The following is an 18,865-nucleotide window of genomic DNA, read 5'->3' as shown; positions in this document are numbered from 1 at the left end:
CCCCGCTGGCCCCAGGCCCCCACGGGAGCACCAGGAGGGCAGGGCTCACCTGGGGTTGATGCCTGGCACCTTCTCGGTGTTGGAGGTCCCTGCTCGGTTCTTGAAGGCATCCCTCTCCACCCTCTTGCCCCTGCGTGACGGGGCCGAATCCGAGATGGTGTAGCCTCGGGGCCGCAGCCCGCTGGGGGAGCGAGGACAGCTGGAAGGCAGGGGGCCCTCTGGCTGGGCAGGGCCCCGACCCCGGCGTTCCTCACCCGGGGCTGACCAGGCGGCACCTTCCCCGTCCAGGATCCCTGACTGCGACCGGGCCTTGGCCTCGGGGCTCAGCCGGCCAACCTCAGCCTTGTCCCCGGGGTCCCCCAGGATGTCCTGCAGGGTCTGCAGTTCAGGCGACGAGCTGGACTTGCTCAGGGGCTGAGAGGGCTGGAAGGCGAGGTCCACGGAGGCCCGGGAGCCCTCCGAGACCGCCCGCTCGATGGGGATGCCCCCAGGAGGCAACTCCTCGGCATGGAATGACTTCTCCTCCTGGCTGGAGGTGGAAGATGACTGGGAAGAATGGATCCAAAAGAAACGCTCACCAAGGGGCACCGCAGAGCCCACCCAGGTTTACCTGGAGAAATAAGGCCCCACCCATCCCCAGCCAGGGCCTCAGAGCGGCCAGCACGGAGCTAGTGGTTCCCCTTCCCCGAAAGCACTTCCCGTGCCCTTCGCTCAGCAGTGGAGCCAAGGCCCCAGGCTACAGGATGCTGGCATGGAGGGGCTAAAACCCCGGGCGGACCACTGCGGGGGACCTCAGGCTGCCCCACAACAGGGACACGCACAGGGATGGGAGAGCAGCGGAAGTGCAAAGCAAACCAGCCTACGGTGGCTCAGCCCCGCCGTACCCCCAGCAGGGGGTGACAGCACCCACAGGCCCCTCAGGTGGCTCCCCCGCCTGCACTCACCCTGCTGAAAGCGTCGCTGCGCCCACAGCGCCCGTCGGAGCCCAGTGTCGCCTCAAAATCTTCCAACTCGGGAGGCTCTGCAGACAAACCAGCCTCACCTGGACCTCCCTCCTCCAGGACCACCGCAGAATCTGGAAGGACACAGATGTGCTGCTGGGTGCGGCCCGTCCAGGACTCACATGGCCTCTGGGCACCAGGTTTCCCCATGAGAGGGCACAGCGGCTCCCCAGCAGGGCCTGGCCCAAGGCTCTCCTCCCGGGGGCTCTGAGCCACCCCCTCCCATCGAGCCGGCTGGAGAGGGACATTGAGTGCCCTGACACAGGGGTCTGTCTCTTCATGGACTCCCAGGGGTCAAGATGGGGGGCACCTGGCCCCTTGGAGTGCCCACCTGAGCATTCCAGCATCCACAGAAGCTGCCCCAGTAGCTCCCCCGGGGAGCTCCCCCGGCAAGGCAGGTGGGCAAGGGCAGACAGGACCCCTGTGCAGAAGCCCCTGCCTGAGTCAGGCCCCGGCCCAGAGGAGGGGCCTCGACCAGCCCTCAGGAGCCGGGAGAATTCTGAGCTCCTCCCTGCCAGGCCCAAGGGAGAGACCAGTGAGGGACCCCGTGTGCACACGGGCTCTGAAGTGTCCTGAAGGGTGGAGGCTCGCCTGCTGAGTCCACACCGACCCAGAGCCGGGCAGCTAAGGAGGGAGCATGACCCCAAAGCCAGGTTTCCTGTGCCAGCACTAGGGCGAGGGGCTGAGGAGAAGCGACTGAGTCAGCGCAGCCCCGCACTGCGCAGTGCGTCAGCCGCCTCGAGAAGCCCTGCCGTGCCCGCCCCGAGCCAGTCCTACCCATGTGGGGGACCGGGGCAGCTGGAGCACCTGGCCAGCCACACCCTCCGGCCAGGGCCTGGGAGCAACGGGCTGGAAGCCAGCCTGCGGGGCCCTCGGGCAGCCCGTGTGTACGGCAGACACACCCCATTTGTGGGCTCACAAGGCCCGTCAGCACCAGAGCCAGGGCAGTGCAGCTCTGTCCTCTGCCGGTCTCTGGGGTGCAGTCATCCAGGTCACCCCCTCAAGCTGAAGACAGGGCTGGGAGAGCCCGACAGGCTTGGGAACAGAACTCAGGCACAGAGGGCACAAGGCAGTGGGGGTTCCCGCTGACAAAGCACAGGCATCCTGCACCGACGTCCTCGTGCGAGTCGGGGATGGCTCCCTGAGGCGACGAGAGGCTCAGACGGGGTCAGGGAGGGGTGAGCGGAGGAGGGACGATGACACAGCATCTACAAGGCAGAGCGGCGCTCTGCAGCAAACACCGCTTTCCTTAAAGAGCGTACGAATACCTGCCCAGGAAATGCTCCTGTGCAGCTTTCCTTGGCACCTGGACTGGCACAGGGAGGAGAAAGAGGCCACTGCAAGGGAAACCGTGAGCGGCCCGTCAGCAGGAGGAAGGCCACGCACAGCCGAGCAGAGGACAGGCACCGCTGGTCCTGCAAGGACCCGAGCCTGGAGAGAGAGAGGGGCGGCCACCAGCCGGCGCACACGCCAGCGCTCCCAGCTGCTCAGGTGCACGCCGGGGACAGGAGCGCGCCTCTCCTCACGAGCGGTCACCCAGCCGCAGGGAAGCAGGGAGGAGGGCGGCGCAGGCGCAGACGGGCGCAGGCGAGCTTGGCACGTCCACACCCACACCCCAGCAGCAGCACGGCCGTCTCCAGGACCCTGAGTGCCGGGTACCCGAGAAGGGTGCAGAGCAAGGCCTGTGTCCACCCCACGAGCAGGGCCAGCTGAGGAGGCCTCGAGCCACCGATTCACGGCACATCTCCAAAGGAGGGTCCCCCAGGAGCAGGCCCCGCTCTCAAGCACCAGGTCTGCAGACCAGTGTGCCCCGCGTGCAGCCGGCCTCCTCAGCGCCCAAGGCTGGCAGAGCCAAGACGGCCCAGGACCCCACGCGGCCATCCGCCCTCAGACGGGGCACACAGGCGGGTGGGGGCCAGCGCTCACCTGTGTTGGAGCGTGGGGGCGGGGATGGCTTGGCTGAGCCGGCCGCCGGCACCGACAGCGACTTGTACAGGGCTGTGTCGCGGCGCTCCTTGAAGCGCTCGGCGGCCATGAGGGCATTGGACAGCTCCTGCAGCGGCATGCTGTTGATGTCCGAGGAGAAGGGGCTGAGCGGGTTCTCCAGGCTCATCAGCCAGCTGGTGTTCCCTGCGGGGCGGGCTCAGGGCTCAGCATAGCACCCCCAGCAGCCCTGCCCTCCGCCCGCCCTGGGCAGCCCCGGCTGCACCCTGCTCTGCTCTGACCAGGGTCCGTACAACAAAGGACGACTAAGACACAGAGGGATGACCTTGTAAGGAGCCAGCAAGAAGACAGCCACAGGAGAAACAAGCCCTGTCCACAATCCTGACACTCGGCTCCCGGGCTCGCAGGCCAGGAGGCAGGAGATCTTGTGGTTACAGCCGCCCGGCCGGCAGGGCTTTGCTGTGGCAGCCTGAGCAGACCAGCTGCCGCCCAGCCCTCACGTCCACCCCTGGGGACTCAGCTCAAGGTGATCTCCCGACTGGCCGCCACCAGCTCCGTAGCGTCCAGAGCGTTTGCGTCACTGTGTACACCACGTGCTGACAGCAGCCCAGGCCGGCCGAGCACGGGCCCACCCCTGGGTACCTGTGGGCCTGCGGACCAGGATCTCTGCCCAGCCCTGGGTCAGCAGGGGCACGTAAGCGGCCAGGTTTGTCTTCTCCTTCTGTGCTGGGAGCGGGCTGCCAGCTGAGGCCTTCTCGGGCTGGCTGGCTGGAGCGGTCTGGGAGCCCGGGGACGTGGGGCTGCTGGGGAAGTAGCAGGCTGGAGCGTCCAAGGCACCCACGCGAAGGCCATGGCCCCCTGAGGAGGAGAGGGGAGGGCTGGCTACCACCACCGCTTGGCCCAACAGGCCTGGCTGCTCCAGCGGGGGCCCAGGCTGCCAAACTCCGAGCCGGGGCCAAGGCAGCACAGCCCTCCCCAGGCACGGCCCTCAGACAGTGTCGAGTTGGCTTGGTAGACCCAGGGCAGCAGGCAGGGGCCCAGAACCTGCGGCTCAGACCATGGCTCATTTAAATGACAGCAGAGAAAGCCCCAGGGGTGGGCTGGGCTGATGGCTCACAGCTGCGCAGAAGCGGCGCCCCCTCCTCGCCTGGTGGGGAGGGCTTGCAGACAGCACGAGTTCCTCAGAGCCCAGGCCAGGTCTGAACAGACTGCCCTGCCCCGCGGCTCCCAGGCCTTTCTTGGCCTTGCAAAGGCCCTGGGGGTGGGAGGCGGAGCAGGGCGGGGGCTCACCGGACATGGAGCGGACCCGGTCCCGGGCTCCGTGGTACACCTGCTGCCCAGCTTGGGACTCCAGCTTGGCGGGTGCCTCCTTTGTCTGTCTCACATGCATGCTGGGGTCAGAGCTGAGGACAGAGGGTCCCCAGAGTGTGACTGAGGTAGTTCATGGGCTCAGGTGATCTGACACTCTCATGCAGGTGTGGGCTCAGGATAGAGGCCACAGAGAGGCAGAAAGCAGTGGTCACCTCAACTCCGGGCCACCCTGCAGCTCTCCAGAGTCCAGGCCTAGCAGTGACCGGGTCCCGGTCCCCACGCTTGTCGTCACGGTGACAAGCTTGTTCCCAACCAGCCAGGTTTTGGTCCTGCCACCAGCCAGGAGGAACTCTCCCACGGGGGACCTGAAAGCACAGAGTCAGTCAACACCTCACTGGGTGGGAGCCCTGGACGGACAAGGCGCCCCCATATCACTCCTGCGGCTGCTCAGACCGGATGCAGTCACAGAAGAGCACAGCCCTGCCCTGTCCCGGAGCCGACTCGCACCTCTTGGGGACCGCCGTGAAGTTGGAGAACACATATCTGGCCATCATGTCCAGACACGTCTCTGTGAGCTCCAGGTGGAGGTTTTTCAAGTTGTCGTCGGCCTGGGCCATCGAGTTCTCGTCTGCAGACCCCAAGCTGGCGCTCGTGAGAGAGGTCTGGATCCTGCTGGAAGAGGATCCATGGCAAGGTCAGGTGCCGGCAGGGGCCTAGCCGTCTACCACCGGGGCCAAAGCTCAAGGCATGCAGGTGCGGAGAGGGCCGCGCTCAGAAAGACCCCGCAGGGCACATGGCCCATAGAACCACAGCTTGGCAAAGAGTGGACACACCGCCCTGGGGGGCGGGCAGACAGGGGCTCATGGAGAGACCCAGGCCGGCTCATCAGAGCAGAGTCCTCGGAGACAGGGAGAGAGGCTGGCCCCTCACCGAAGCGCAGGAGAATTAGGTGACCCCTTTGTGGCAGAACAGTGGAGTCATGCAGAGACGTGGAGACCACAGGACACAGACAGATTGCATTCTGCCCCCGGGCCCTCCCATGGAGGACGGGCAGGGTCTGGGTCCTGTGTAAGGCACTGCATTCACCCCCACACTTGGCCGCCGAACCCCGCCCCGTGACCAGGAGGAGGGGTGTGTGCAGGTCTCACTCCAATACAAATTTCACGCCCCCGTGGCTGAGTTTTGCTTATGGTAAGTAAGTTATTGAAAACAGCTGAGAGGGGAGCCTCCCTGACGACTACCCAGCCCCGATTCCCATCCAGGTCAAACCCCACTCAGGGAAGCCAGGCTCAGGCTGGGGCCTGAGCCAGGCATCAGTGAGGGGCTGGGTCCCTGAGCTGTGGGATGCTGAGGCCTAAGGGGCCTTCCACGTGAGAAGACGGTGTAGCCTGGCCCATGGGCATGAAGCGGTGAACCCCACCCCTCAAGAGCTCCAAGACACAGCAGGGGAAGTGACAAGGCCGCACCCCTGGGGAGGTCAGGCCTTCCATGCCCAGCCCCTTGCAGGCTGGCCCCTGGCCCACTGCCCTACACAGAAGCCCCCGTTCCCTCTCACCTGCCACAGAAAGCAGACCTTTCCCAGAGGAAAAACTCAAGAAGAAAGCCCACTCAAGAGAACGTGAGAGAAAAGCCAAACCCTGGAGAGTGTGTCCTCAGGTGACCGGCATAGGTGTGGCTTTAGTTTGCAAAAGCCCCCTGACCTCCGGGACAGGCCTGTGGGCACTGCCACTGGACACCAGCTGCCTCACAAGGGTCACCCCGCTTCGGGCCCCCAGGCCGGCCTCTGAGGATGCCGTGCAGCTAGCCCACGCTAGTCCGAGGCCGGGCGACAGAATGCAACCTTTCCAGCCCTCTCCACCAGGCTTCCCACCCCAGAGCCCCGGCCACACGGCCCAAGGGCTGCCAGGCGGGCTCTCCTCAACTCTGGCTGGGGAGGGCATGGGCAGGTGACGAGGTCATGCAAGCAGCCCCATGCACAACCACCCGGGTGCTCCCGCCTGGCAGCGCCACTCACGGGCCCAGCTCCAGGGTCCGAGCCCCCCGCCCGACAGAGCCCACTACCTGCGGACCACATGTTCAGACACACTGATGCTGCGGCACCGGAAGGCATCGGCTGCAGAGCTCTCCTTGAGTTCTTTCACGGGTGGAGAGTTATTCAAGCCTTGTTTGGGGGGTCTGGCTATCCTCAAACTACCAGGTGAGGAAGGAAGGCCCAAGCCCCAGAGAGCCCAGCTCCCGGCAGGGAGGACAAGCCATTGGAGGGATGAGGAGGAAAGGTCACAGGCCACAGGGTCAGGATGGAGAGCCCGCGGGTGAGATGAACAAAAAACCATGCCAGAGGCCAGTTAGCAGGGGGAGAAACAGAAAACAAAAACGCATGAAAATACATCGTGTAAACATGACGGCGAAAAAGTAAGGTTTCACGCATGATACTAAAACAAAGAACATTGGTGCAAATTAAACATGTGTGGATCGCACCGCACGGCAGATTCCAGGCTGTGCTGACCAGGTGTCCCGCCCCCCCTGCTCGGGACCAGCTGCTGGGGCCCTGAGGGGCACAGCTCCAGAAAAGGCCAGTTCTAACTCCAGGCCCAGCCCCAGCCGTTGGGACCCTGAGAGAACAGCCTCTGACTCAGGTCACACTGACTTCTGGAAAATGCCGTATTCCCACCAGGGAGAGCCAGGAAAGCTGGACGGGAAGGGGGGCGGGACGGGGGGCAGCCGTTCAAATGGAATGCAAAACAAGAACACGAGGCCTAGCACGGCTCTTCTCAGATTTGGCGAAAGCAGCTGAGGTGAAGAGCGTGTCCCCGGTTGGCAGTGGGCTGGGAGAGAGCTTGGGGGAGCAGGCCACGGCGGTCTGAGGCTGGGCGTCTGTGGCCCTGGGCCCCCATCCAGGCCGGGTGTGGGCTTCTCAGGAGTCAACCTGGGCTCATTCAGTGGAGTCAGCCCCAAATCCAGATGCCCTAGAACTAGCTGGCACCCCAACCTCCAGCTTGGAGAGTCTGTGCTCGCCCACCATCCAGGCAGGACCAGCCAGGATCCAGCATGCAGGCTCAGCTACACTGAGGCCCCAGAGGGCGCAAGCCTCTCCAGCCTTCTAAGGCCGCCTGCCTCCTGAGCCCAGGACACCTGGCGCTCAGCACGGCTACAGGGGGCTCGCCCTCAGCCACAGCCCGTCTCCATTCCCTGGCCTGGGGCAGCCAGGCAGCCCCAGCCTCCTCACGATGCGGCCCTGCCGGCAGGCCTGCCCCGCCCACACAGGCCCCACACCTCTTGGGCCTCTCGTTGAGACTGGTGCTCCGCGCTCGGAAGCTGTCCTTCTCGGGGGTGTCATCGAAAGACAGGAGGACGTTGGAGCGCAGACCCTGGCAGAGAGGAGCGGAGCTGAGCCACATGCCAGGAGGTACCCACAGGCTTTCTCCCGCTGCCCCTGAGCCACCCAGGCACCCTGGGGTGAGCCACAGGCCCAGGACATGGGCAGCCACGAGTCGTGCCCCAGAGGTGCCCGCCTCCTCTCCCGCTGGTCACCCTGCTCCAGCCGTAGACGGCCAACAGCCTCACCGGCTCACCTTGGTGATGTAAGGAACAAAGTCCTTCCGGAAGGGCAGGCGGCACCTGATGAACCACATGGCTATGACGTGATGGGCCAGGCACACGATGTACTGATTGAACCTGCCGAGAAGAAACGGAGGCGCTGGGGCCGGGGAGGGATCCAGGGAAACGTGCCAGGAGGGAGGGCAGCAGGTCAGAGGCGCCAAGACCAAGCAGGCCTTCTCTGCCCAGAGGCCTGGCCTCCGGTGAGCAGAGGCCTCCAGCTGGCCTGGGCCACACCGAGGAGGAGGAGGCCTGCAGGGACGTATGGCCAGCACTTACTTGGAGGGGTTGGTATACGGCAGGGAGATGGCAAACACACTGGCATACTGCTCTGCTGCGAAGTTCCTGTAGAGGTGAGGCAGTCTGGCCAGAGCTGCAACAAGGAGAGCCAGTGAGGGGCCCGACGGCTGGGCACACATGCCCACGGCCACGACAGGGCTGGGAACCAGCGTCCTGTGCTGTGTGTCTAAAGCCAGCCTTGCTACTCTGACCCGAGGGCAGCAAAGGAGCGAAGGCGGCAGCCGCCCGAGCGTGACCTTGGGCCTTGGCTCCCAAGGCTGCAAACAACAGTGCCCTGGCTCCGTGCAGACTCGCTTCATGACCTGTGAGCTACACATGCTTTCCATCTTTACAAACCGTTGCAAACAGAACGAATACGCAGTCACACTGGCCCCAGGTGGCCTTTTACAGAAGCAAAGCCCTGCCCGGCTCCTGCTGTCCACATGCCCAAGGCCTGCTGAGGGCCAGATACCCAGGGACACTGGGAAGGAAGGGGCGAGCCAGGCACCCCCAGCTCCTGGACACCCTAGCCTGAGAGGTGAGACGCCCTCCGAGCTGCGGCTGTGCTGAGGGGACAAAGGGAAGGCTGAGAGCTGGGCAAGCACAGGGCCCAGGGCCAGCCAACGGGCGGCTTCTGGCCACTGACCCTGAGAGGCCAGGAAGGAAAGCCCTCAAGCATGGTGGGTGGGGGGGCGCAAAGGCCCTGAAGCAGCAGAGGGGCCCATGGGGCACAGCACACCTACCTGCAGCAAGGGGAGGTGAGAGTCGGCAAAGGTTATTTCAGGCAAGGCGCAGCCCCAGACTCGAGAGCCCACCCCACTGACACCCATCCCAGCACACACGGGCGCAGCCACAGACACGTACTGGACAGGAACTCGAGGAGCGGGATGGCCATGCTGGCCGTGGCCGAGATGTGTGTGAGCTTCACAACCAGGACGGGCAGTGCCTTGAGGATGACGTCAGGCATCTCCACGCTGCACACGGCCAGGGCCACCACACACTGGCTGGCACAGCGGTAGATGAGGCCTTGCTCCAGGCAGTACACCATCTCCCGCTGTGGACAGCATGATGACTCGCACCAGGCCCACCACAGGCTGGCCTGCGCCCATGCCCCATCCAGAGAGCCCCTCTGGGGAGCCAGGGCCCGGTCTCTCCGCCTCCACCCCAGAGGGGAAAGCCAAGGGCCTTATCCCAGGTCTCAGGGCCCCCAAGCGGCAGCACCACCAGCAGCTGAGCCCCCCAAGCCCAGTGGACAGCGAGGCCTCCCTGACACTTCCCCACGTGCCCCCAGCCCACTCCAGAGCCAGGACACGCTGGGCTCAACTCCCTGGCTCTCGAATCCCCAGCTGTCTGACACAGCGAGGCGGCTGGCCCACATCCACCCTGGCCAAGTCCCCGGGAGACAAGTGCTGACTCAGGCCACAGCCTCGGGGCAAACCACCTGGGCCCTGGGTGCTTCTGAGACCTCCTGCAGCCAGCGCCCCCACCCGCAGTAACACTCTGGGCCTCATGCGTCCTTGGGGAACCTTCAGCCCAGTATGGCCAGCTACCCCAGGAGTGCAGCCATGAAAACCAGGCTGGGCCACACAGGAGGAGCTGAGGCTCACGTTCCCCAGGAGTGCGAGTGTGCAGTGAGCCCCAAGCAGCGCTGACCAGGAGCGTGGGCTCAGGGCCCACACAGTCCTCGTCCAGCGGCTCGCCTTGCCCTGACCATCCAAACACTTCTGCTCCCTACTCAATAAGGGCAGGGTGACAAAGACAAGTGTTGGGAGCTTAAAGCATGAGATAATGGCTCCTTGCAGGCCTTGTACCCAGCAGTGTGGACCTGAGGAGACAGGCTTTACCATGCGTGCTTGTTGCTCTTGATGACAGACGTGGAAGAAGAGAAGTGGGGGCCCTTGGCCTGGCCACCCTGCCTCTCCACACACGCCCAGGTTAGTCAAGAGGCTGAGCACCTACCCTAAAGCTGGAGCAAGAGCAAGCCAGGCAATGCTCCTTAAAAAGAAAACGGGGCTGCGTTGGGAGGCCACATTGCAGCACTGCATAAGCCCACACCCGGAGAGAACTTGGGAGCACCAGGGAGTCCAAACATCCGTGGTTCTAGGCTGCGTCAGTCCATGCCTGCGGTGGCCCCAGAGGGAAACAAAGCCAGCTACCCTCGCCCTGGCCCAGCACCAGGTTATAAGGAAGACACTGGGCCACTCTGGCTGAGGTCAGCATCCTGGAGACCAACTGTCCCTCTCCTGCCCGGTACCTGTCTAGTTTTGTCCAAGTAGTTATGGTAAGAGATCAGGGCTGTCAGCACGGGAACCACAGCGAGATGCAGGTCGGTTCTGGAGAAGCCTTCTGGAGTGCCTCGGAGCCGCTCCAGGGTCTTGGGACCTGAAAGCTAATAGCCACAGCCCAGATATGAAGCTCTGTCGGCAGAGAGGTCAGGCCAGGTGGCCGGGGACCCAGGCAGGCCCCTGAGAATGGAAGCCCAGCGGGAGGATGGGCCAAAGGCCTGGGACCCTCCTACTGCCCTTTCTAACCAGCACTCTGCTTTCTCAGAGCAGCAGGAGGACACCTGTGGACCCGCTAGGGAGATAGGAGACAGGATGCCCGTATCACAGAGCTCCTTGCAGGAGCGGGGAGGAGTCAGGACCCCGTCCGGGCCTGCGAGCTCAGCCCTTCACTGAGGCCCCTGATCCCCCACCGGCGAGCAGGGATGGGACTATGGGGTCCTGGAGGCCCCTCCTGCGCTCCAGCCAGGGATGAGTCTGAGGCAAACTTGTCTGTGCTACATGTGGCCCCGCCCACCTCCCAGGCTCAGTGGGCCAGGAGGAGGGCCAAAGCGGAAGGCGCACCATGGAGCAGAGGGCGGCGGACAGCTGGTCGACACTGCATGGGGAGGTGAAGATGAGGACCTTATAGCGCAGCGACTCGGGCAGTTTGCTGAGCACCAGCTTCAGCACCTTCCAGTCGGTCTCCTGCAGCAACGGGAGACAGGTCTCAGGGCTGAGCTCCATCTGGGCGGCAACAGGGCTCGGACCTGCTCTCCTGCATGACCTGGTCCTCTGTCCCTGCAGCTCGCACTTGGAGGGTCAGTCCTGGACCGTGGCCACTGCCTCCAGACGCCAGGTGGGCGGGAGGCCCAGCTACACCTCCAGGGCAGGCAACTTACCCACCCCACCACCAGGCCGGCTCCCTCCTGCTGCTGCAATCTCCCGCCTTCCAAGACTGCCCTCACCCGCCCCCTCACACCCCACGACACAAAATGCCCCCAGCCCTCAGCACCGCTGGCTAGTCAGAACCTCCCTGGAGGCACGCCCCACTAGTCAGAGCCCCCCTGGAGGCACGCCCCACTAGTCAGAGCCCCCTGGAGGCACGCCCCACTAGTCAGAGCCCCCCTGGAGGCACGCCCCACCCCACAATCCAGCTGCTTGTCCACACCCTTCACTCTTGTACCACCACCACTCCCAGAGGCAGAAGGTCTCCTGGGCTCCACACCAGCTTCCAGCTTCTACTCACTGCCCATGGCAGGCGCTCAGCACCCCACTATGGAACCACTGAGGGCCCTCAGACGTGAGCACCCCCCACAGTCACCACAGGGAAGGGGCTGAGTGCCCGGGGCACCCAGAAAGCTCGGTCTGACCCAGTGCCGCTGGGAGCCCAGCCCCTCACCTGCTTCAGACACTGCAGCAGAACACGGAAGAGCAGGGAGTAGGGCAGGGACCCAAGGCGCACGGCAGGGCCCGCAGGCGCAGGGCCAGGGGGCCCGGCGGGCGGGGACAGGGGGCCCCCGGCCTTCTTCTCGGAGCTCCTCTCTGTCTCCCTGTGGGAGCGAGCAGGAGATGCGCTGAGGCCAGAGCTCCCTCTCCAGCAGGCTAAGGATGGACACAGGCCCCGAGCTGCAACCGGGGCTGCCCACCGAGCCCTATGGAGCTGTCCCCTGCCCCAGGGCCACCCCAGGGTGAGAGCAGCCAGCCGCCACCCCGCCCCGGGCCCTGGACGTACAGGCAGTCACAGACGCAGTAGGGGCTGAACCTCACAAGCCCGTCTTTGCTGGGCAGGCCCAGGCGGTGCAGTGAGTCGGCCCGCAGCTGCAGCAGGAAGTCGAAGGCCTGCGGAGAGCGGGCGGCGCGGTCCGACAGAGCAGGACACGGCCGCCCAGCCACGCAGGCTCTCAGCAGGGGTGGCCACCCCAACGGCAAACCCGCCCCAATGTCACAGCACCCGTGGCCTCCCCACGGTGCTGGTGATCCCCACAAGAGCTGGGCAACATCGGTCTCTCACCCGGGGCAGTGGGGCAGGGAGCAGATGCCTGGCACCTGGCCAGGCAACAACACATGGCCTGGGGTACTGACAGCAGAGCTCTGCTCAGGACACCCTCGCCCCCAAACACAGAGAGACATCCCCTCAGGCAGACGCTCCATGAGGGACAGGGCTTCCATCCCAATGACCTCTGCTCACGCTGCCACCAGCTCCCCAGGCGGAAGCTCAAGCCAGGGTGCCCCGCCCTGCCCTCCACCGCCAGGCTCTGGGGCATCAGGACCCCCTGGAAGTCAGGGCAATTCCCGCTCTCCACCCCCATCTCAGAACCCCATGTGACTGAGAGGCACACAGACCACAGGGCAAGGAAGCAGCAGCCTCGGCTGGTGCAGAGGAGGGACCGCCTGCTGCAGACCCCCCGGGGCCCCGCCACCCCTCCAGCCAGCGGTCACTGTGTTCGCCGAGCCGGCTGCAGCTGCTGGGCGCCCCAGGGCACACACCTGCAGACGGATGCTGCTGGCAATGGGCAGGGTGTAGCTGTGCTTGTAGTGGAGCTGAATGTGGCTGACCAGCGTCTCGTACACGCGTGTGGCATGGCTGGCAGGCAGGGCATACAGCTTGGTCTGCAGAGAGAATGCCGGTCACGGCGAGGGCAGGAGGCTGAGATGCAACCGGGGAGCCAGCACCGTGGTGTCCGGGGGAGTAGCCCAGCAGGCACTGAGGTAACTGGCCACATCTACCGCCCTTTAAAACGGACAAACCCTGCGAGCCACCAATGCCCCTCCGGGATTTCCTTCCACAGGTACTGCCTCTCATGCCCCCCTTGGTGAAGGCGAAACACCAGAGACAGTCACGTGTCTGTGTTGTCAGAGGGAATCAGATAAGAAATCGGCGAAACTGCCTGACGGCACAGCCACGTGCGGGAGGACCCACGTGCGCTGACAGCACCTTCTCAACACCGTGAGGCAAAGCGGGAGAAACTGGGGGTGGGGGGTCACCCCACACGGCAGGAGGTATGTGTGCCCCGTGCGAGCCCATGAAGGGGGCCGTCCCCTCGCGGTGGGGCAGTCATCCCCGCCCCCTCCACAAGGTCAAGGAAATCTCCCTGAAAGGTGAGGCCTGGGGGGGGTGGGCAGGCAGATGGCGCTCAGGGCTGCCAGCAGCCTGGTTTGGGGGAAGGGGTCAGGGGTTACGGGGTGGGGCTGCAGTCCCCTCTGTGGTACTCTAAGCCTTGGAGGAGACTTAAAACATGTATCACTGTACACACACACACACACACACACACACACACACACGCTTGACAGCCCCAGGTCTCCAGGCTGGATTTCCAAATGAGAGCAAGATCGTCTCTCCCTCCTTCCCCGCAGTAGGGTTCTGGTCCATCCAGACCACAGGGCTCTCCACGACCCCTCAAGTCAGGACACAGGGAGCATGAGGCTCCTGCCGACAAGACGCCCAGGAAGTGCCGTTCAGTATTTGTATCAAATATATTTTAATTTTAAACTTCCACGCCAGATAATAAAATTCCACCACGTGTAAACTTTACAGGAACTGTTCTACCATCAACGTTTTACAAAGTAGTTGATGAACCAACTGACTCAAACGTTTCATTTTACACAATACAGATCCTGGCAAGTGACCTTAAGTAGCACCACACTGCTTTGCCGGTCAGCGATGCACGGGTGGCGGCCAGCAGAAGCGTCTATCACTACCCTGCTGGGGTGTGAAGGGACGGCCACGGTACCAGCTACCCCAGGGATGCCTGCAACACACGAGGACAGCCACTACCCTGGAGAGCGGGCAAGAGCCGCTGAGGACGTGTGCAAGTGGGCTAATGGACGGGGGACCTGTACCCAGAGAATGTGAAGACCTTGACAACTCAAGAAAGACCACCCAGCTTAACAATGGGCAAAGGGCCTGAACAGACATTTCCCCAAAGAAGACACACACACAACCAACCAGCATGTGGAAAGGTGCTCAGTGTCATTAGTCACTAAGAAAATGCACCTCAAAACCACAATGAGACTTCACTTCCTACCCATGAGAACGGTGACAATCAAAAACAAACAGAAAATCAGGAGTGTGCATGAGGGTGTGGCAAAGACGGAGCCCTCATCCACTGCTGCTCTGAACGTAAATGGGAGCCGACCCTAAAGAAAACAGCCTGGCAGCTTCTCAGACGACTGACTGCCCAGAGTTACTGGCTGACTCAGCAAGTCCACTCCTAGGAGAAATGAAACATGCATCCACACAAAAACTCATATGAGTGTTCACTGTAGCCAAAAGTGGAAATGACCCAAGCGACCACCAACTGATGAACAGATACCCACACAACGACCGTTACTCAGCAAGACAAAGGACAAAGTACTGACACACGCCCTAACACGGGAGAAACGTGAGAGACATTATGCTCAGTGAAACACGCCAGACAGAACAGGTCGCATGTTGTGTGACTCTGTGTCTATGCGATGCCCAGAGTAAGCAAATTCACGGAGAAAGAAAGCGTGTCAGGGACCGCTAAGGGCTGGGGTGCTGAGGGGAGAATGAGGAGGGACCGCTGATGGGTGTGGAGCTGTTTTGGGGTGACTGTAACGACAGCTGCACAACTCTATGAACATAACAAAAACCACTGAACCACACACTCTAATGGATGAGCTGTACGGTACATGCATTACCTCTTGATAAAGCTCCTTTAAAGAAAGCCACACAACCGCGGGGCCAGACAGACGGCAGCCCTCCCCGTCTCCCTGGCCGCGGGGACAGCTGAGGCAGTTCTGCACTGACCCGGGGCCTCGTCCACCCCGCCGTGAGGACTCTGACCTGGCCCCACGGCACCGAGGAGGCAGGACCACCCCCGGGAGTGCACAGGTCCCCAGGGAGCAGCACCCTCGAGGCAGAGCCCACCTGAAGGATGACCAGGAGCCCCAGGACCGCAGTCTTCACATCCTCCAAGGAGGCCGAGTACGCGGCCACATCCCTCTCCTCCAGCTCGGGGGGCGGAGAGAGGGAACGGGCGATCACCTGCAGAGAGAAGACCTCCGCTAAACCCCAGCTCTGGGCTCCCCCAGGCAGCAACCAGCACCTCCGAAGTTCTCAACCAGCAACTACTTTCTCCTCTATTTCTCAGAAAGAAAGGCGCCATCCACCCCGCCAAGGCACAGATCAGAATCTGCAATGCATTTTAAAACTAAAACAAAACGGTGCTGGTTGTGCAGAAGAGCAATGGACCCAAGCCCGCCCCAGCCAGCCCTTCCTAAAGCCACAGAGACATGTCCCGGGACCCCAGGCAGCAGGGCAGCAGCAAGCGCAGCCAGGCCTCCCAACCCCAGGAGGGAACCGGTCTCGGGGAGACTCAGGCAGTCACTCTGCAAAGAACAGACAGCGGGTCTAGGGAACGCTGCTGCCTGCCGGGCTCCACCACTGAGTGGGGTCCCAATGGCTGCCTGAGCCCCCCAGGTTCGCGCGGCTCTCACCTTCTCAACAATGTCCAGCAGGCTGTTGAAGTGGTGGGTGTGGCAGCCTTCGGCCAGATCTACCAGCAGCTGAGTGGCCAGCTTCCGGACCTGGTGGTCTCTATCCTCAGGGATGTGGGAGAGCTGCGAGATGACCACTGAGTTGATAAGCTCCTCCTGCAGCAAGCACAGGAGCAGCCAGGTGATCCTCTGGCCATGGCCAAGACACACCAACACGTCATCCAAACTCGGGACAACCCATGGCAGCGGTGTGCAAGAGCCGGAGGGCCCCTACCAGGGCGCTCAGCACAGCCCCTCAGCTCAGGACAATGGCAGGTACACAGGGGCCCAGCGTGGGCAGAGCCCGCGGGTGCAGGCTCAGACGTGGACACGGCAGTGACCACGTCTCCGCTCCCTCAGTGTCACGATTCAGAAGGCCCCCACGCGGAGGGCCCTCTGCGTGTGCACTGATATCACAGAGCCCACTGTCATGGGGCTATAGGAGGCGCTAGAAGCAGGTACAAGGCACTACAGGAGCGCAAAATAAGACAAGGCGACCCCAACACAAGGGACCCGGGAGCCCAGAGGGCTTCCTGAAAGAGGCAGTGCTGAGCCAGACTCTGCAGAGTGAATTCCAGCAGAGATGCAGAGAAAGGGGAGGCTGAGAGGGCAGGCGGGGCCGACAGGTCCCAGGAGCAGCATGCGCTGCAGCGAGGCCACCGTGAGGAAGGTGCTGGAAGAAGGGACACACCCAGCGCCTGAGCACCTCTCCTGGAGAAGGCAGCCCGGCGGGCGGGGCTGTGGCTGTTCTGGAAAGAAGGGCAGGTTCTGACCCCAAACCTAGAGGATAGACCGGAAGGGAAGCAACAGAGAGAACCAGCAGAGAGGCAGACAGGGCCTGGCCCCACCCTGGCAGCTGGTGACCCACCCAGAGTCCAGAGGACGAGCGTGATCACAAAATGAAAAGAAAACGTCTCCACACAAGTCCGTTTTCCTGAAGGCAGGGGCTGTGCCCTCCTGGCCTCTTAGCCACAGGCCTGGGAGTGACGAAGGGAGGGAGAGGTCAACGAGGAAACAAAGCCTGCCACTGAGGGGCCCCAGCAAGGGCCACAGGCTGCTTCTGAGGCCAGCAGTGCCCTGCACGGCCCGCGGAGGTCACCCCGCCCCTGCCGCCCCAGGGCTCCCGCGGCGGCCCCGACACGCACCTCGTAGAACTGCCTGTTGATGAGCAGCACGAAGGACAGGACGTCCAGCACCTTGATGCGCACGGCACTGCGTGACTCGTTCCTGGGGGCGGGGCACACTGCTGGGGCTGGGCAGCTGCACCGGCCGCCGCCTCCCCCTGCACCAGCCTCAAGTCCGAGGGTTTCCCTCTGGGCACCCCACACCCACCCGCCTCCGCGGCAGGCAAGACTGAGGCCAGATTCTTGCGACATGGACCCAGAGCAGCAACATGCAGACCCAGAACGGGCGAAAGGCAGAGCACCTGGCCCTCAGAGACAGCCTCTTTCCAGACAACCACCCCGCGGGAAGAACAAGCACAGCAGCCTCAGGGGCCTGTCTGTCTGTCCTACTGGAAGACAAACCCTCTCCCGCGCAGTGAGAACCGTCACAGTCGAGATCCAGAGAGGAAGGCGCTAACTGTCCCGGTTGTGCGCCCACCTGAAAAACCTCTCCATCAGCAGCTGCAGGTTGTGGATCCAGCCGTCCTTCGCTGGATGGATGGACTGAGCCCTGTAGGTTATTAAGTTTAAAAGGGATGACTCCTGTTGAGAGAAGATAGACCTGGGGTTAAGGAGCCGCTCGGCCCTCCCCGAGATTTTCTCATAAACCCAACCCCATTTTGCTGGCCCGGGAGAACGGCCACTCCAGGACACAGGGAGGGAGCATATACGATAGAGGCTCTGCTGGCCTCAGTGAGGACTCACTGAAAACCCACATGAAAGTCTTGCATCAGGCTAGCCTCTCTGGTGCCAGGATGGCCTACGGCTTGGGGAGCAGACACACCAAGCGCAGAACTGCCAGGCGTCTCCCTCCACGCAGGTGAGCAGAGATGGAGTCGGGCTGTGCGGAGCGCCCAGCCCCGCACGCCTCCAGCCTACTGGAGACATCTGCAGGCCTCCAGCCTACTACAGACATCACTGCTGGGGCACAAACCCCAGGGAACAGGAGCCTGCCCGGGCCTTTACTTCAAACTCAAGGAGAACCTCCCCCAGACCCACACAGATCCCCCGCCAACCACCTGACCTAAACCCCAGCCCCACCGTGGTGAGGAAAGAGGTGGTCTTACAGGCCTCTGGTCCGCACACCTCTCCACGAGTTCAAAGTATCTCTCCTGGGAGCCGTGAAACTCGTTCTGGTCACACAGTTCCTCCACTGTGCTCAGCAGATCGTGCACGATGGCGCTCAGCTCTGGGCTGTCCAGGCTCTGCAACACGAGGACCCTGGCACTCAGGAAGGAGCCCAGCTCCCTGCCAGGACTCAGTATTGGAGTCCTCAGCTCAAGGCAGCTGGGTCCAGACTCCAGCCCTCCAGCCGGGCGGGGGGCATGACTGCCCCATGCTGGATGTGCCAGGCCCTGTGACGCTCCTGCCAACTGGGAACGGCAGGTGCCACGGAGCGCTGGCGCTGCCTGCACAGTGGGCTGCCCCCAGGCTCTCGCACCTTCTGGGGGCCCCATGGTGTGGTCTTCCAGCCCATCTCTCCAAGATTAAGCACTGTCTGAACAGTCAGTACCCATCCCTGAGGGATGGGAGCCCGGGCCCTGCTGAGTTCTGTCCTTCCTCCCATGGGTCTGGCTGCCTGCCCAGTGGTCCAGGCCCGAGCCTGCGCTGCGTGTGGCCGCCTCTCCTCACAGCCCCTGCTTGAGCACATCCTCCTCCCTGCTACAGGCAATGCCTCACTCCAAACTTCCACCAAAGTGGCAGGCAGGAACTGTCTTCACGGTCCACTTGCGGCCATGTGACCTGGCAGGTTACTCTGTCCATCCTGACTGACACGGCCCCCCACCCCCTGCTCACCTACAACACA

General features: G+C 63.2%; 1 protein-coding gene across 23 annotated transcripts in view; it reads right to left on the bottom strand.

The window, feature by feature from the left end:
- Nucleotides 1-18,865, bottom strand: part of TSC2 (TSC complex subunit 2) — a 30,881-nt gene that overhangs the window by 2,634 nt on the left and 9,382 nt on the right. For 3 of the 23 annotated variants that reach the window (XM_061400810.1, XM_061400790.1, XM_061400812.1), the window contains 23 exons: nucleotides 18,126-18,263; nucleotides 17,498-17,601; nucleotides 17,041-17,122; nucleotides 15,857-16,012; nucleotides 15,288-15,404; nucleotides 12,884-13,006; nucleotides 12,129-12,235; nucleotides 11,796-11,946; nucleotides 10,979-11,101; nucleotides 10,387-10,521; nucleotides 8,997-9,186; nucleotides 8,133-8,226; nucleotides 7,829-7,931; nucleotides 7,530-7,624; nucleotides 6,318-6,446; nucleotides 4,764-4,928; nucleotides 4,469-4,621; nucleotides 4,236-4,348; nucleotides 3,588-3,803; nucleotides 2,928-3,131; nucleotides 1,333-1,512; nucleotides 945-1,075; nucleotides 50-546 (listed from right to left, as the gene is read on the bottom strand). In XM_061400810.1, coding sequence (XP_061256794.1) covers nucleotides 50-546; nucleotides 945-1,075; nucleotides 1,333-1,512; nucleotides 2,928-3,131; nucleotides 3,588-3,803; nucleotides 4,236-4,348; nucleotides 4,469-4,621; nucleotides 4,764-4,928; nucleotides 6,318-6,446; nucleotides 7,530-7,624; nucleotides 7,829-7,931; nucleotides 8,133-8,226; nucleotides 8,997-9,186; nucleotides 10,387-10,521; nucleotides 10,979-11,101; nucleotides 11,796-11,946; nucleotides 12,129-12,235; nucleotides 12,884-13,006; nucleotides 15,288-15,404; nucleotides 15,857-16,012; nucleotides 17,041-17,122; nucleotides 17,498-17,601; nucleotides 18,126-18,263 — 3,506 coding nt within the window. Of the gene's footprint in view, nucleotides 1-49; nucleotides 547-944; nucleotides 1,095-1,332; nucleotides 1,513-2,204; nucleotides 2,339-2,927; nucleotides 3,132-3,587; nucleotides 3,804-4,235; nucleotides 4,349-4,468; nucleotides 4,622-4,763; nucleotides 4,929-6,317; nucleotides 6,447-7,529; nucleotides 7,625-7,828; nucleotides 7,932-8,132; nucleotides 8,227-8,996; nucleotides 9,187-10,386; nucleotides 10,522-10,978; nucleotides 11,102-11,795; nucleotides 11,947-12,128; nucleotides 12,236-12,883; nucleotides 13,007-15,287; nucleotides 15,405-15,856; nucleotides 16,013-17,040; nucleotides 17,123-17,497; nucleotides 17,602-18,125; nucleotides 18,264-18,865 lie in introns of all 23 variants that reach the window. The other 20 variants (XM_061400804.1, XM_061400808.1, XM_061400813.1 and 17 more) reach the window with 12 other exon arrangements.

The sequence above is a fragment of the Bos javanicus genome, chromosome 25 (assembly GCF_032452875.1).
Source record: "Bos javanicus breed banteng chromosome 25, ARS-OSU_banteng_1.0, whole genome shotgun sequence".
In the NCBI taxonomy this organism is placed as follows: domain Eukaryota; kingdom Metazoa; phylum Chordata; class Mammalia; order Artiodactyla; family Bovidae; genus Bos; species Bos javanicus.
Note: the sequence above shows the minus strand (reverse complement) of the source record. Positions and strands in the feature narration are given on the sequence as shown.